Below are 19,268 nucleotides of genomic sequence, written 5' to 3' on the forward strand. Positions count from 1 at the left end.
CTTTACAACTCAAAGTTCAAAACGTATCCTAAAATGTTCGCGCTGCAGACTGTTACTCGGATGAATAAAATGCGTACTTTCAGGCCTGTAACTCGAATGATAATATTCTAGTTGTACCTAAAAAAGAAAAGAAAATATATTAATGTAGATGTTTATTACCTAGCGTAGAAGTTGCTTTGCAAACAGTAACTAACAGTTCAGGCTTACCTTAAGTTGAACTCTGAAGAATAATATTCACAGCAGACACTACTTAGACGGGAGATGTGCACGTAATAAACACACACAAAGAACTGTGAGCGCTTCACGCAGACTGCAGCGAGTAAATATGCTCCATGTTACCAAGCGGATATCAAGAATTGCAGACGTTTGTAGTACAGTTGGAACGAAATGTTTATGTAAGAAGAGCTCTCCTGAGGGTCTTACGCTGAGTTCTGCAGGCTGACGTATTTAAGCCGGGATCGAACCTGCTGTCGATGCCGAGGTGTCAGAACTTAAGAGTTCTGCAGCGGATCGAGCCTTGGAAAGTTAGCGCGCGATCCTCGACTGGAGGATCTGGACTTAAACGGGAGGGTACTAAGCTAAGCAAGAAGCCGACATCCGCGGTATTCCTTACCTGTAGGCACTTAAAGGTATTGAGCTAAGACCACATCCGGCTAGATCATGTAATTACACGTTATGACGATCACGCAGGTCCCTCGCCTAGCAGATGCTATTTTTACAGCTTCCGACAGTAGGGGTTCGAACCCGCTATCTCCCGAAGTAGCGAGAATGATTGCGGGTACAAGAGTGTTAAGGGTGATTCATTTGTCGGATGGAGGCGATCCTACTGTTGCATATTACATTCTCAGGTAGTTTCGAGGGCATGCAAAAAGCCAGCATTAAGTAAGGGCATATAACGCTGTTGATTGGGACGTTAAACCTTGCGCAGACTCCTTCGAAAATGATTGTGAGTACAAGATGTTGATGGTGATTCATCTGTCGGATGGAGGTGCTAAGCTGTGTGCAGGCTTCTTCGGTAGGAGTAGGCTATGTGCCGGCACCGAGTTTTACCATCTCCCTACTGTTGTATATTACATTCTTAGGTAGTTTCGAATAACCAGAGGGTGTGCAAAAAGCCAGCATTAAGTAAGGGCATATAACGCTGTTGATGGGGACGTTAAACCTTGTGCAGGCTCCTTCGAAAATGATTGTGAGTACAAGATGTTGATGGTGATTCATCTGTCGGATGGAGGCGATCCTACTGTTGCATATTACATTCTCAGGTAGTTTCGAGGGCATGCAAAAAGCCAGCATTAAGTAAGGGCATATAACGCTGTTGATTGGGACGTTAAACCTTGCGCAGACTCCTTCGAAAATGATTGTGAGTACAAGATGTTGATGGTGATTCATCTGTCGGATGGAGGTGCTAAGCTGTGTGCAGGCTTCTTCGGTAGGAGTAGGCTATGTGCCGGCACCGAGTTTTACCATCTCCCTACTGTTGTATATTACATTCTTAGGTAGTTTCGAATAACCAGAGGGTGTGCAAAAAGCCAGCATTAAGTAAGGGCATATAACGCTGTTGATGGGGACGTTAAACCTTGTGCAGGCTCCTTCGAAAATGATTGTGAGTACAAGATGTTGATGGTGATTCATCTGTCGGATGGAGGTGCTAAGCTGTGTGCAGGCTTCTTCGGTAGGAGTAGGCTATGTGCCGCCACCGAGTTTTACCCTCTCCCTACTGTTGTATATTACATTCTTAGGCAGTTTCGAATAACCAGAGGGTGTGCAAAAGCCAGCATTAAGTAAGGGCTGTTGATGGGGGTGTTAAACCTTGTACAGACTCCTTCAACAGGAGTAGCCTATGTGCCGGCGCCGTGTAAGCTCTTTCGATAGCGGTAGGCTATGTGCTGGTACTGGGTTTTAACCTCTCAGTACAATCATAATATTTTATGTTAGGAACTTACACCAGCTAAATGCTACACGGCTAAGAAAATGTTCCGTGAGTTACAAGTAGCTTATCAGCACGCAGTGTCCTCGTTCAAGGTTACTACAGCCGGAAGCCGAGTGTACAATTTCAGTCAACGCATGCATTCCTTACGTCGCTCTGACTGACTGCGCCGATACAACTTCAAAGACAGTGTTCTATGCGGTGGAACAAAAAAAATGTAACCCGGTGTGAACACATAGCATGTTCCTAAAGCTTAACACTCTAAATGTTTGGAGCTCCTGTTTGTACAGCTAGATGTGGTTCCTGACGTAACAGGGCCGGAATTAAAAATATATTTTATAGCCGAGTGCCCCTTCCTAACATGAGATTTTAAATCGCAATAATCTGTTTAACGGCTGGTTGCCCTTCCTAACGCTGAAAGACCAGGATTTAGCCAGTTACCCTTCCTGATGTAACAAGACTAGGATTTATTTTTAAACTGCACTTAGCTAGAAATAGCTACACGAAATTATTATATAGGAAGAGAATTGCCGGCTCCTACGGTTTGGTTTAGTGTGCTTGCCTCTCACTCGGCAGTCTCGGGTTCGATTCTCTTGGGATTAAAAATATGTTTTACAGCCGAGTGCCCCCTCCTGACGCAAGAGTTTAAATCGCAAGAATCTGTTTTACAGCCGATTACCCTTCCTGACGCTGAAAGACCAGGATTTAGCCAGTTCCCCTTCCTGATGCAACAAGACTAGGATTTATTTTTAGACTGCACTTGGCTAGAAATAGCCACACGGAATTATTACATAGAAAGAGAATTGCCGGCTCCTACGGTTTGGTTTAGTGTGCTTGCCTCTCACCCGGCAGTCTCGGGTTCGATTCGGTTGGGATTAAAAATATATTTTACAGCCGAGTGCCCCTCCTGACGCAAGAGTTTAAATCGCAAGAATCTTTTTTACAGCCTATTGCCCTTCCTGACGCTGAAAGACCAGGATTTAGCCAGTTACCCTTCCTGATGCAACAAGTCTAGGATTTATTTTTAGACTGCACTTAGCTAGAAATAGCCACACGAAATTATTATATAGAAAGAGAATTGCCGGCTCCTACGGTTTGGTTTAGTGTGCTTGCCTCTCACCCGGCAGTCTCGGGTTCGATTCTCTTGGGATTAAAAATATGTTTTACAGCCGAGTGCCCCTCCTGACGCAAGAGTTTAAATCGCAAGAACCTGTTTTACAGCCGATTGCCCTTCCTGACGCTGAAAGACCAGGATTTAGCCAGTTACCCTTCCTGATGCAACAAGACTAGGATTTATTTTTAGACTGCACTTGGCTAGAAATAGCCACACGAAATTATTATATAGAAAGAGAATTGCCGGCTCCTACGGTTTGGTTTAGTGTGCTTGCCTCTCACCCGGCAGTCTCGGGTTCGATTCTCTTAGAACGAAGGTGCACAACAAACACATCATTCAATGTTCTGATCATATGTTGTATCGATTATATTCTTAATCACTTCTTTTGTAATATAATCTTCAAGTATTCGATAAAGCTATGCCTTAACAGAGCAGGGAAAAGGAGGTTAACACAATCGCTATCTTAGGCAAGCCGTTCGGAACTGTAGTCTTTTCTTCTCCTAGAACAAAGGTATTCCTTGACATGTTCTTTTTAAATTGTCCGCTACTACGATCAAGAGCGCAGCACGGTGCTCTGAGATGGCGGATGTGGAATTTGCCACCACACATGTCAAAGAATAAAGATGCCAAAACGATGCTCTCTTGGCAGCTTTTCAAATTGTCTGCCACCACATTTCAACTAAAGAGTGCGGCACTGCGCTCTCTTGATTAAAGATGGCGGATGACAGCTGACGGAATTGCCCGCAAGAGTGCGGCACGGTGCTCTGTAGTTTAATGATGGCAGATGACAGCTGACGAAATTGCCCGCATGAGGGCAGCACGGTGCTCTGTTCATTAAAGATGGCGGATGACAGCTAACGAAATTACCCGCATGATAGCAGCACTGTGCTCTGTTGGTTAAAGATGGCGGATGACAGCTGTCAGAAAAAAGCACGTGGCTTTGTTTCCAAACAAGAGCACGTGGAATTTGCCGCCACCACATACAGTGCAGCACTGAGGTTTGTGATGCAAGATGGCGGATGACAGCTGACAGAAAAAAGCACGTGAGTTTGTAGAGCACGTGAAATTTGCCGCCACCACAAAGAGGGCAGCACTGTGCTCAAAGATGGCTGTTGTCACGTAGAATTGTCTGCCACCACAGGTATCTAGCTAAAGAGGCCAGCACGGTGCTCAAAGATGGCTGCTGTCAAAAAGCATTTTTCAAATTATCCGCCACCATATTTCAAAGGTAAGTAGCTAAAGAGGACAGCACTCTGCTCTCTTGATTAAAGATGGCGGATGACAGCTGTCAGAAAAAAGCACGTGAGTTTGTTTCCAAACAAGAGCACGTGGAATTTGCTACCGCCACAAAGAGGGCAGCACGGTCCTCTCTGGATTAAAGATGGCGGATAGCAAAAGCACGTAGATTTGTAAAGCACTTCGACTTTGCCGCCACCACATTGAGTGCAGCACTGCGCTCTCTTGATTAAAGATGGCGGTTGACAGCTGTCAAAAAATTCACGTGGCTTCGTTTATCTCACGCTAGTGAGGTTAAGTTGGTAGCACTAAGGTTTAGGCCCGTTAAGATGGCAGCACTGCGGATGACAGGTGACGAATTTGCAGCTACTGCGATAAAGAGGGCAGCACGGTGCTCTGTAGTTTAAAGATGGCGGATGACAGCTGTCAAAAAAGCACGTGGCTGTCAAAAACACGTGGATTTGTTTACAAATTCAATTCTCGCGCTTGTGAGGTTAAGTTGGTACTACTGAGGTTTAGGCCCGTCAAGATGGCAGCACTGAGGTTAGCGATGCGTTGTTGTCTGTCAAAAAGCACGTGGCTGTCAAAAAGCACGTGGCTTTGTTTATCTCGCGCTAGTTAGGTTAAGTTGGTACCACTAAGGTTTAGGCCCGTCAAGATGGCAGCAGTGAGGTTAGCGATACGTTGTTGTCGATGACAGCTGTCAAAAAGCACGTGGCTTTGTCTACAAATTCAAACCTCGCGCCAAAATTCAAATTTCCCGCCAAAATTTAAATCTCCCGCCAAAATTCAAATTTCCCGCCAAAATTCAAATTTCCCGCGGGAGGAGGAGGCCGCCGAACTGTCCTATTATACTACTATTTACTATTACATCACAACTATCACCTTCACTGATGATCAAAGGATTGGTAGACATATAAGCATTCATGTTCTTCGCATTACATTTTTTTGGTTTCAAGTATGAATTTGCTGTTCTCACTTTTGGTAACAAATTTATATCGCAGACTAATAAATTATGATCACTATAACCATTAATTATATTATACAGTTTGCACCTACATAGCTTATTGACATAAACATGATCTAACAGACTAGCTGTACTGTTAGTAATCCTGGTGGGAAATCTGCTGTTACATGGATTTTGGTTATAGCATTCACATAACCTCTTAAATTTAGACGTTAGTAGACTCTGATGAAGTTTGTCAATATTGAAATCTCCTACAGTAAAACATATAATTACTGTATTTATTCCATATGTCCTCAAGTACATTAAGAAACTCTTTGGAAAATTTCAAATGGGAATTATAACATCCCGAAATAAGAATATCCCTCTCCAGACCGCTCACTTTAACCAAAAAAAATTGTACGGAGTACCAGGAGTGTTAATCGAAACTATTATTTTAGATTTCTATGGTTCTTTAGTTTATATAGCAATCCCTCCCCCTCTATCTTTTGTTCTGGAACAAAAATAACCTTCATAGCCTTTCAGATTATAATATTTCTCATCTTGTGGAAATAACCATGTTTCTAATATAATAATAATTTCTGGCATCTGTACATCTACAATTAATCTGGTTAAGTTTAGCCATTTTTTACGGATACTTTGCGAGTTAGCATAAAATGGCAATCTCTGGTTTTAAGTTGTCTTAAGTTTGTTAACTGAGCCTCTATAATTTCCATATAATAATTTAATCGGATTCAAGATTAAGAACATCAATATTTCGTATGCTTATCACATTAGAGTTGTCATCCTTTCTACCAAAAATCTTACCTCCCCGTGTCCACACATACTTATAACCCTTCATTCATTAATCCTTGGCCCTCTTAAGAGGACATTTGGCTCTGGGTATAAGATGATCATTGATGTAAATCATATGATCTGAATCATTGAAGCCCACTGCTACATATGATATCTGCCGGACATTCTTCTTTGCTGCCAAAAATTCCTGTTTTTTCCATCTGTTCACAAATTTGACAATGATGCGTCTCGGTAGTGTCTTGTTTGCCGAGGGAATTCTATGAGCAATTTCTACATCACACTTATTTAATTCAAATCCAATAGCTTTACCAATATTTGTCACAACACTATAATCGTCTTCATTCGGAAGTTCTGATGCGCCATGGATTTCAATATTGTTTCTCCTTAAGTATTGGTTAACATTCTCCACTTCGTCATGGGAATCGGCCTTCATATTGTGAAGTTCCTGCTGAAGTTCCTTGATCCTTTCATCCCGTTTATTGATTTCCAGTTTTAAGTCTTCAGTTACTTTAGTATTGAAATCAATACTTTCCTTCAGCCTGTCAATAAATCTGTCAAATAATCGATCCATAATTGAATCTAAAAATTTTGACTCACGAAGTATTTTATTCACCGCGGCCGACAGATGCTCTGAGCGACTGTTTACGTTAGGTGGAGTCCTCACATTCCCATCCGCTGCACAGCGCTGCTATGGCTGTTGCTGCTCCAAGCTTGCCACATCCTTGCTACCGCGACTCTTTTGTTTGTTCTTGGACATAACCTCAAACATAAATTCCGATCTCAAACACTGTTTCACACTTAGTTCACGTAAAATAAATGATATTTCTTATTCACCCGTGACAATTTTCACACACACAGGTCGTTGTTACATATAACTTAGTCACCAAGATTCATTAATATACATACGAACTCAAAAAATCTTCAAACTAACCACCAATGCTCTCTTACTCGGTTGCCGTGGAACTTTTATGAATGAACCAATGAACGGCCCTGGTAATGTTAACACAATGTTGGCATAACAGTACTTCACACAATGATAGTAACCTTAGTAATGAAATGTTCAGACACTAAAGATATAATAGGTTTTGACTAAAGAACATGAGAGCAAAAACTCTATTGACTAAACATTGATATTTAACCACATGGACGAGCTTCAGTTCGGCGCTGTCTGCTTGATAACATAACCACAGCATGAATCTGAAGGTGCTGGTAATGTAAAACCCGACGTTACAAACCCAGGTAATCCCTCAAGTCACTATTTCTTCTGTGTAACAGTATACAGATTGCTCCATCTGTCACACAAGTTTTGTTATACTCCAAGATCCAGCCAAACATTTCCGCAGGCAAAGCACAGATTATTGTAAAATACACTTGCATCTAAATCACTCGACATTTTGAAGCACATAGACACTGACGGAATAACACAATATCAGTTATAATCTATCTAAATTAATGCTTTTCGAGGAACACGAATAGTTTTGAAGTAGAGAAATGGCCTCCCTAACCTCAGACGTATTCTCAAAATGATGTATGCACACTACAATTTTCTCATGGACTTCAAAATAATCATGATGTATATTCCTAATCCATTTCTCTCTTAATGTTCTGTTCCGTAGGAAACTTAGAATAGTTTCGTGCACTAAGGCGAATGCCGGAACAATTCCTAGTATAGGCCACGGCCACCAACCCCCTCACCTTCCCCGAACATCTCCTTCAACGTGAAATCTCCCGGCCTGAGAGACGGCGTCACCGTCTAAGAGGCTCGTCTCCTCCTTCAGGTGAGGAATGAGAACATCTTAGTAGCAGTACATAGCCTAGTCTTACCATGCAAATATGATGGATACCATGAAAGAAATGTTGGTATTGATTGCGGCTAGTTTTAGTAGAAATGCTAAAGCATGTGCTTTCAAAATATTCACTACATACTACAGACCTCGAGGAAGGTTGCCATATGCTATTCTTCTCGTCACCCCGACATGATATCATTTTGACCCATTTTTCTCGTAGTTCTATATTATTGCTCGGGAAAAGAAATTCCACTACCTTTCTGAAGTTTACTTTGGCAGAATGGTACACAGCAATAAATCATTGTTTATCACGCGCAATAAACAACCTGTGAATATAATGTTTACAATATAAATTCTCTCTCGGCTCTTGCATATTTATCAATATGCACTAAACATTTTCTTTATGGAAATCCTCTACTTGTTTAGTTATTTTAACGGGTCCAGAATGGAACAAATTAAGCCTCATCTAGCGGCGAGGATGGGAACTATGCTGGCTGCCGAAGCCTGTCGCACTTCTCTGGGGCAATGATTAATGACCGACATAATGAAATGAAATGATAGTGGAGAGTGTTTATGGAATGAAAGATGACAGGGAAAACCGGAGTACCCGGAGAAAAACCTGTCTTGCCTCCACTTTGTTCAGCACAAATCTCACATGGAGTGACCGGGATTTGAACCACGAAACCCACCGGTAGGAGGCTGGCGCGCTTCCACCTGAGTCACGGAGGTTGTATTTTCTTACTCTTACGTTTAAATATAAACCATATACTCACCCCAAGCTGAATACACAAATCAACGCCTCTTTGAATTAATTTTAAGGCTTATCTCACCTGAAAACTCAGTAACTTACTTTTTTGCTTCACAGTTTCCTTATACGTCTGTGTTGTTAAACAATGGAGGGCTAACACGAAGTCTAGCGGCGACTCTGGAACTAGAACGTATTTCGCGCTGTGTAAACTGCCATGCGGAGGCCGTATAACTAATCACGTAGGCAACGGTGTTACATATTCCACCGTTTGTGTTCGAATTATAGTCCAGCCTATCAGAGGCTCAGAGCAAGGTATTGTTTAAATTGGGTATTTACAGGTTCCACCTTCACTAGCACCATCCCTTGAAGAATTATCGGCGTTCTCTAGTGCGGATGTTGTTAATGAAAATAATAATTCAAAGAAAAACGATACATTTATGGAAAAACCGATATATTATGCGATAAATTGAATAAAAATTTCGGTATCGATATATCGATAAATCGAAAGGAAAATATCGGTATTTCTTAAAAACCGATATGTCGTTGCCATCTCTTGGAGTGACATATGGTCAGATGTTTATAACATGTTTTATGTTAAAAATTCATTATGCGCCAAAATGAAGAGAAGTTAGACGAAATAATCCGGGGCATTATTAAACTTTTATGGTTTGTTCACCGTTTGGCATGTTTCTCTCAGGTAGTTTTGTTCTGCATGTGAATGGGTTCATTATGCTCAGACGTACACTCAGATTATTTTGAAATGAAATGGCACTTTGTGAACCCTACTGCTGACATGCACTCGGTTTATAATAACGAGACATCTACGACCTTTTTTTATTATTATTTTTTATTACATTTTGGCATTTGGTCCGTAAGACCATGCTGCCAGCTCTGTACATTTAGAAAACAGGAAAGTCAAAGAGCAACATCTTTACAACATGGGACCGTTCATGGCATTATGACTAATTGGTGATGGAAAGCCACGGTACAGGAACTTTGGTTGGATGAGAACAGTTTAACTACAGACTACAGAACAAGCTTATCACAATGTTAAATTAGCTTCACTTTAAAATTTGGCTATTGCTTGATATATACGGATGTCATAGCTGCTGAACAACGACGAAACGGAAGTGGGAAGTGGAACTTTCAGTTGTATAAGCGTTTGATATAAGTTGGTCACTTGTGGTTTGTATCTAGTGCATCCTAAAATTGTATGTTTGAGGTCTGCTTCTTGATTGGGGTCAGAGGTAAAATTTGGGGAGTCTATGACTTTGAGTCTGAACAGATGACTGGGGTAAGATGCATGTCCAAGTCGCATTCTGATAATTGATGTCATATGGCGGCGAGTTAGAGATAGTAGACTGAACCATGGTTTCTGTGGGATGTGTCTCTGGATAGCGGCTATCTACGAGCTTCTGCCGCAGGTAACAATGGGTGGGGAAATCTCCGATGACCAAGTCGAAGAATTTCAACCACAGTAGGTTTAAAATGTGGCTGAGTGAAGAGCGTTGATGACTTCGGTTCAGAGGGTCCCGAATTGAATTAGCAGCAGGGTCAAATTCTTCTGTCTCGGGCACTGGGTGTTTAGGTTTTCCCCAACATCCTCCACTATGTTTTCAGACATCGCATCACACCCTAACAACGATCACTGAAACAGCAATAGGAATTATATAAATTCACAAATGGTTGGCGTCAGGAAGAGCATACTATCACAAAACAAGGCCAAATACACATTTGCAACACAGTTCAAACCCGTGGCCACACAGGTATGGAAAAATGATAGGTAAAATGTAAACGCATATCAAAAGCACTCTTATCCCCTCTACGGCAGTGTGTGGAGAATTCCATATGGATGGCCTAATTCTAATATCGCGGATCTGGCAATGCTCTTCCTATCAATTATTTTCCTTAAGACTGGTCACGACTCCCAGCCACATATTGATATAGAGTCCGTCTGAACAAGTTTCATTGTATTTATTTTCCTATGCTGATGTGTAAAGGAAAATGAAGCTTACTGTACTGCGCAAGAGCATGTTTGCATGACGTATTTACAGTACGCAGCTCGATTTGTTCTGGTGATCTCCGACACAAGAGTAGCGTTACCAAAATGTTAGAAACTTTGGGCTGGGAAGACTTGGGAGAAAGAGAAGCTGTTCTACTATACGATATGTTTCGAGCTGTCAGTGGAGGGATGGCGTGGAATGACATTAGTAGTTGGATACGTTTGACTGGTGTTTTCTAAAAGTAGGAAGAACCACAATATGAAGATAAATTTGGAATTCTAGTGGACAAATTAGGGCAAATAATCGTTTATAAGAAGAGGGGTTGGGGATGGGAATCATTCACGAGAGATGATGTACAATTAGTTTTCAAATTCTTTGGAATTGCTTATGAAAAGCCTGGGTGAACAACTGACAGGGAATCTACCACTTGGGCGACTGCCCTGAATGCTGATCAGTGGTGATTAATTGATTGATAATACCAGTCATACTCGATCGTAGAATCCAGGCATGTGCTATAAACAGTAAGCAGTTGCAAGTACCCGAGTGTAGAGCTTTTCCACCTATTCAGTGGGAGTCTCATACACCAGCCTCTTGAGAGTGATCCCTCCCCTGCTCACTCTACAAAATGTCAACTGGCATGATGTCGAGAGAACGAACTTGATTTTCAGCAGGACACATTTTTGAATAGTTTTGGTAAGGGATAACAATTTCACTGAAATGTAATTTCAATCTCAAAAATGAAATCGATTATCATTTTTAATCTATGTTTATATATTTATTTATTTATTTATTTATTTATTTATTTATTTATTTATTTATTTATTTATTTATTTATTTATTTATTTATTTATTTATTTATTTATTTATTTATTTATTTATTTATTTATTTATTTATTTATTTATTTCCAAACTTTGAGTAATGAATTTTGGTACGCCAGTACGTTACATTACATCTGCTGTATTATGATAAACATACAATGTATTGCTATATTTGTTACCAGTTCCGCAATGTAACTTCTAACAGGGCACATGTTAACTTGCTTCATACACAGTTTCAAAGTTAACATTTTTATTGATTTCAGTTGCGCGCGCGGTGATTTCGTGAAACTGTTCCTGCATTTGGAACGACCGGAAGTGAACGAGTATACGCCGTGGGCAGGACTATTGTGCGGAGGCTACGCCGACATTCCACACGTCCACTTCAGCTCAGGTCCTGGGCTCGTGCTGGAGTTCCACACGGACTTCCGGCCAGCTAACAGCACAGGATTCCTCGGACACTTCCGCTTTATTGACAGACGTAAGTAGTTCCTTTTCATCTGACCAAAATTGATATTAATGTTTTTAGTAAAAAATAATATAAGATCATTTTCACTCATAAATTAATGTTATGTTGGTTGCTCAATTTTAAGTATGCAATGTCATTTTACAGCCCGAATTCAGTTCTTAACCAGAATGATTGTCTCATACTTTCTGTACCTAAATTTTTATATGCAAAGCTATTTGCCATTTTGGCTTATAATACGAGTACGCTTCAGTTCTAGTACTTGTTCTTTCGAAAAAAGTCCGTTTGTTCTAAAAGTGTGTGTACTAGACTTCCTTCAAAAGTTACTATAATTCGGGACCGTGACCGTGACCCCGTTACGGGGTGTCGCGAGTTTTATCTACGCAAGATAAAAAACAATAGTTTTGATAATAGTTGAGATAACATGTGGGTGGATGCGTTAAAATTTGTGAACTATGTGTCACCAATTCTTAATTCAGAGAATTATAGTTGGGGAGGAGAAGTATTACATGATTCTATAAAGATTGAGGTGGGGTGCCGCAAGGTATTGTTTTTGGACCTTTATATTTTCTTATGTACCGAGAAAGTGGCTGAGCGGTTTGAGTCACGTAGCTATCAGCTTGCATTCGGGAGATAGTGGGTTTGAACCCCACTGTCGGCAGCCCTGAAAATGGTTTTCCGTGGTTTCCCATTTTCATTCCAGGCAAATGCCGGGGCTGTGCCTTAATTAAGTCCACAGACGCTTCTTTCCCATTCCTAGTCCTTTCCTATCCCATCGTCGCCATAAGACCTATCTGTGTTAGTGCGATGTAAACCAGATTATTAAAACAATTCTTTGAACGTGAATGGAAAAATGAAGTGAACAGGAATCACAAAGGAGTTTTAATGTAGATGATATTATAATGCATAGAATATAATAGAATAGAATAGAAGGATTGTTACTGCAAAGGGTAAGGAAGTGAGAAAGATCATCATAAACTTGGAATTCAAGAGGACAAATTGGTACAAATATTCGTTCATACGAAGATCAAATACGGATTGGAGTTATTTACGAAGGGAGATGTTCGAGAGAATTTCTATACGTGGATAAAGATAAAAGTGTTCATTTGTTTCCGTACTGTTCTGCCCAAAAGTGCTTTGCTTATAAATTAGAACTCATAACACATCATTTTCCTTATTCGTGCAAGAAACCAGATTGAAGTTATATAAGATAGATTTCTATCCTTTGCGTAACAGTGTGATTCGTTACCAGGTTTACTTGGAAATGGTGGAGGAGGTGCGAGTGGTTTCCCTTACTAACTTTCAGCAAGTGGCAGGTTGTTCAAGAGTTTAAAATTTAACTAAGTTGATGGCGAGGAAAGGAACAAGCTCTGACGTGTTCTTCGTCTTACCTGCGTCTCATCTAATACAATTCATTTTTAAAGTATTTTATGTCAAAGTGGACTTCTGCTTGAAATACGGTGAAGGTGACAAGAAAGTAAAAACAGGCCGCTTTGTGGTTTTACGCGACTGTTAATATCGTGGTTATGCCTTGAATTGTACGTGGAATGCGCACCACAGAGACATCGTTTTTCATTTCAGAAATGTTTTGATGGGGATTCAAACTGGGGCTATTTAGGTAGGAATCCAGCGATTATACAACATATTATGAGGCCCACAACATAGAGAAAAAAGCCTAAGTTATCGAATTCAATCAAATTCATTATTGCCGATATATTGATAGCTACGTGTTGAAGTAAGGAAAGATCTTCATTGGTAATCACATAAACGGGATTTTGAATAAAGTGTACAGATCTTTTCATATGGTTATGAGAGTAATTAGGGATTGTAATATGAATGTAAAGGAGAGAGAATATAAGTGTCTGGTAAGACCCCAATTAGACTATGGTTCCAGGGTAAGGAACTCTGATCAGGAATACTTGATTCAAGAACTGGAAACATTCCGAAGAAAAGCAGCACGGTTTGTTCTGGTGATTTCCGTCAAAAGACTAGTGTTATGAAAATGTTGCAATCTTCGGGCTGAGAAGGCGTGGGATTAAATAGAAAAGCCGCTCGACTAAGCGGTACGTTCTGAGTTCTCAGTGAAGAGATGATGTGGAATGATATTATTAGAATTTTGAAAGGAGGAATGATCATGGTAAGAAGATAAGGTTAGATTTCAAGAGGACAAATTGGGGCAAATACCGTATTTACGCGAATAATCCCCGCATTCTTTTTTTAAATTTGATGCACGAAATTGGGGTGCGGGTTTTATTTGCGTCAATGTTGGCATTAAATTTTTTTCCTAATGAGCCTTCCTGAAGGTGGTGCGGGGATTATTCGGTGGCGGGAATTATTCGCGTAAATACGGTAATTATTCATAGGAATAGGAGTTAGGGATTGGAATAATTTATCAAGGGTTATACGAGCATATTTGCTAAACAACTGATAAGAAATGTTTCACCGGGCGACTGCCCTAAATGCAGATCAGTGGCGATTGACTGATAGATTCACTGAATACAAATCGAGGGGCAAATACTATGCGACTAAATCAATTTGTTTCCTTATTTTCGTTTCAGTTTTCTCCTTCTTCTCTACCATTGTAGAGCGTTCTACGAGGGCTGTAAATAAAGTAGTGACAAGACAACGTATCCAGACACTCGCAGGAGATCGGGCATGCGCAAATAGGATATGGGACCGGTCAGGTGGCACTGTTTCCTATGTGTAGCGTGGATTTGACCGGCAACCATTTGGGAATTTTGCTGCTGTGTGGCGTTGAATTAAAGAGCGTCTATATCACCGCTCTAAAGCATGTTTTCAATGGTGATCAGCGTTCGAGAATTAAAACCGAGGTAGCCCGTGGCAAAAATGCATCAGAATATTATCGAGAATTACGTTAATCCTATGGCGAGAATGCAATACCGTACAGGACGGTTGCACGATGGGTCAAGGCGTTTCGTGCGGATCGGAGTGAGACTGCGGATTTGCACCGCACAGGCCGACCGTCCATTCCTCAAGGTCAGATTGAGATCGTGACTGGTCTCGTTTCCGTAGACCATCGAAGGACTGTTCGGGAATTAGCAATAGAGGTTGGTATCACTTATAAAACGGTGTGGCACTTAGTGACGAAATGTCCTAACACGAGGAAATTTGCCTGCCGTTGGGTTCCACAACTCACCGACGTACAGAAATGACACCGGTATGCACTGACCCGGATCCACCTGGACAAGTACCGCAGCGAAGGAGACGCATTTCTACAGCGTATTGTCACCATTGATGAGATGTCGGTACGAGTTTACGAGCCTGAATAAAAGCTTCAGTCGAATGAATGGCGTCACTCAGGTTCGCTACGTGCACAGAAAGTTTGACAGGAATCCTGTCGGGTGAAGATTGTTATAATTGTTACATACGACTAAGAGGGCGTTATTCTTACACATGCTCTGCCTGGGGGACAAACCGTCAACAGTGACTGCTATTGCTGGTTTCTGGAGCGTCATCTGCGGCCGACTATACGTTGTCATATCGCGAACAATGTCAAGCTCTAATTGCAACGGTGGCATTGGGAGGTCTTGGAACACCCTCCGTACTCACCAGATATGAGTCCTTGTGACTTCGACCTGTTTCAGAAATTGAAGGAACCCCTCCCACCAATTTCCTGACGTGGTATCTGTATTCAGCGCAGTAGGGCGCTCCGTCATTAACAGAAAACGCTTTGCCAACGGTCCCTTACGGCTTCCTGACATTTGGCAAAAGGTAATAGACTTTGCGAGTGACTACATTGAAGGAATGCAATGCAATTTTACTTCTTATTTCATCAAATATTGCTTTCTATCACTATTGCCGACCACTTCCTTTGAGAATGATCTGTACGATAGCATCTTCCGAACGATCGTCGTTTGAACGTGAGCACTGTCTTGAGGGGTATTTCCCAATTAATATTCTATAATATTTCAGCGTATTATTTAGCGAGCGGCTTTTATGGTCGGGAGTATCCACGGACATGTTTGGCTCACCTGGTGCAGGTCAATCAATCAATCAATCAATCAATCAATCAATCAATCAATCAATCAATCAATCAATCAATCAATCAATCAATCAATCAATCAATCAATCAATCAATCAATCAATCAATCAATCAATCAATCAATCAATCAATCAATCAATCAATCAATCAATCAATACTGATCTGCATTTAGGGCAGTCGCCCAGGTGGCAGATTCCCTATCTGTTGTTTTCCTAGCCTTTTCCTATGTGACGCCCATCTTTGGCGTACGCGTCTGGGTATGAGATACTGAGGTATGAAGGGGGAGGGATAAGCACATAGCCTATTCCTGCCGAGCAACAGCAAGTGTAACATCCCCGAAATATTTAACGTTGGCCCCGCGGTGTAGAAGTAGCGTACCTACCTCTTACCCGGAGGGCCCGGGTTCGATTCCTGACCAAGTCAGGGATATTTACCTGAATCTGTGGGCTGTATCGAGGTCCACTCAGCCTACATGATTAGAATTGAGGGGCTATCTGACGGTGAGATGGCGGCCTCGGTATAGAAAGCCAAAAATAACGGCCGAGAGGATTCCTCGTGCTGACCACACGACATCTCGTATTCTGCAGGCCTTCGGACTGGCCGGCGGTCGCTTGGTAGGCCAAGGCCTTCCAGGGCTATAGTGCCACAGGGTTAGGTTTTATTGACATGTTTCACTTAATAATAAAAATTGGCATATCTGCTATAACGTTATGAAGTCGAAATACTCGTGCGACATTACGCGACCTAATATCCCCAAATTATTATTGTTATGTCATTTAGTCCGGAAAGACGTGGGTTCGAATCCCCGTCAGGAAGTCTTAAAATTTAAGAAACGAGGTTCACTCAGCCTACACCAAAATGAGTACAAGGTTAATTCCTGGTGCAAAGGCGGCCGGGCGTGGAGCTAACCACTCTACCCCACCAAGTACCGAGGTGGAGGATAGTGGAAGCCTTTACCTTCCACCCCTCCAAGGGCCTTCATGGCCTGTACGGAGATGATTTGCTTTGCTTTGCTTTATGTCATTTAGTGGTCGTGAAAGTCTACGTATTATGATGATGTTCTTTCAATAACGTAACATGTCATTCTATTTTAATTAAGTTGTTTCTTTTCAGGTGTAATATTGTTACCATGTGTTTTCTCTTTCAGTTAGTTCATAAATTTATGTGCTCAAGGTTATATTCGGCAGGTGAAGAGTCTAACAGTTACATACCGGTATATCTCTTTCATAAAATGCATTTTATTCCGGTGAACTTTTTGGTTCAAATTTTGTCGCATTTCACCATACCTGTCGTTGTGTAGTTACGCCAATTTTCCTTCCTTTTTTGGCGCTAATATATACTATCTGGTAGTATCTAATGATGTACTATGAAACGCAAGATTTCATTACAACCACAAATTCGATAGCCGCTCACTATATATACGATACTCTGACAGGTTCTTAAAACGTAAAGCCACTAACTTGGCTCGAAGCGAGTTTGTCTGTCAGATCCTGACCAATAGAGTTCCCTACGACCGTCGACAGAGCAGTTCATTCCCTTGCGGGCATGAAGAGAAAAGTAAAATGTATCGGGATATAAATTGTGAATTCAATTGGTTATATACGAGCCGAGGTTCCTACCTGACCTTAGCACAGCACCGAAGAAAATTTATTCCCAAGGAATTGACTTTTTCCATTCTCTGTATACATTGGCTTCCTCCCTCGGGAAGCGACGGGCCGTGCGATTTGCCTTACATAATAGAATATCGATAGTGGGGCCGGACGTGCTTTGTTCAAACCAGCCAAAGGAACTACTCCTTTATCTCAAGTGAGATACAAAGACTGAAGGGTGGGTTACAAACCCTACCAAAGATTAACTCATTATTAAGTGGTCCCGTTTTAATTGGCATAGCAGTAATTTCGGAATAGAAATGAAACTGTATTTCAGGAGGGGCTAAGTGGTATTTATATCAAAACTTTAATGGTACCTGCCATTGATTCTATATACACAGTTCACCAAGAGCTATAGCTGGGGACCTGCATATTTCACTTTTGCGATAAAACCGACTTTTTAAAAATGTTACCTATAATACTTGGCAAACAGTTACCTATAGGCTACATAACGTTATTAACAATTCAAAAATTAGACAATAGTGCGAATATGTCAACTTTATCAATTTTATATGCAAAATAATGCGAATTCACGGTGTGAATAGACCATCGTGTCCATCATAGTCTTACAAAGGTCAACTTGTTCTCCCACTCCATCAACTCGACTCATGCGCGTGCCTCATTCTGCTTAAGAAGCTGGTGAGTAACAATCTTATTTTCTCTCTGTGTTCTGTTACGGCTAGTATTATGTCTTTAAAATACCGAAATATGATTATAACATGATTAAAAATAACGCAAAATTCTAAGGAATAACCCTGATTGCCATCAAAAAATAAAATGGAAAACGTTGGTCCCTAGCTATAGCTTTCATGTATCAGGTGCAGGTCTTTCGAGTCGACACCGTATAGGCGACCTGAGCATCAATGAGGATGGGGCCCTACCTGCGATGAATTCTAATGCTGAAGATGACAGACACACGTAGTCCCCGAGCCATTTGAATTAACCAATGAAGGTTAAAATCCCCAACCCGGCCGGGATTCGAACCCGGGACACACTGGACCAAAGGTCAGCACGCTAACCATTCAGTCATGGAGCAGGACTATGTATCAGTGGTAATTTGTTTCTTCCAAATCCCAAGAACACATGTTCAAACCGGGTTGAGATAGATATTTAAAGGGCACAAAAGAAGTGATGTCGGCATGTAGGCGTGTTGCACATTTAAGATGACGCCTATTTTAATTTACGCTCTAGTCGACGAAGAGTGGTGCTACTGTAGTAGCACCACTGAGACGAAGCAAGTTTGCTTAAAAAGACTCGCCATACGTTTCTTGAGCTACTCATCGTCCCGTGTTGACATTGTCAGGTAGGTGTGAGTCAAGTATCAGCAACTTAGTGAGTTTGAACGAGACCATGGCAATGGGGCTACGAGAAGTTGGATATTCTTTCCGCGATATTACCGAAATACTGGCAGTGATATATCCACAATGCATTGGCATTGTTTTTTATTTATTTATTAATGAACAACACAGGCGTTTAGCCCCAATACATGTTCACACTAGAGTTCTACCTAAGCCACCCTACAACTATCAAATAAACAAATGAATAGCTAAATATAATAATAATAATAATTGTTACCGTGTTTTAGCGGTAGGTAGAGGTGTAAGAAGGTGCGGGCGTGAATGGGTTTTCAAACTACGGAATCAAAGTTAATGTAAAATTTAACGAGGTTATATTTTCTTTTCAATATTAAGTAATAACAAAGAACAGGTACTTAGTAGCCAAAACACAATTTGAAATGTACAATTACAGGGGTTACAGAG

At 41.1% G+C, this 19,268-nt stretch overlaps 1 protein-coding gene across 1 annotated transcript in view; it reads left to right on the top strand.

The window, feature by feature from the left end:
- LOC136875003 (suppressor of lurcher protein 1) overlaps positions 1–19,268 on the top strand; it is a 1,553,195-nt gene that overhangs the window by 1,052,428 nt on the left and 481,499 nt on the right. Inside the window, exon 5 of the mRNA XM_068227855.1 lies at positions 11,657–11,871. Within this exon, the coding sequence (XP_068083956.1) occupies positions 11,657–11,871 (215 nt within the window). The remainder of the gene's footprint in view (positions 1–11,656; positions 11,872–19,268) is intronic.

This window comes from Anabrus simplex, chromosome 5, assembly GCF_040414725.1.
Source record: "Anabrus simplex isolate iqAnaSimp1 chromosome 5, ASM4041472v1, whole genome shotgun sequence".
In the NCBI taxonomy this organism is placed as follows: domain Eukaryota; kingdom Metazoa; phylum Arthropoda; class Insecta; order Orthoptera; family Tettigoniidae; genus Anabrus; species Anabrus simplex.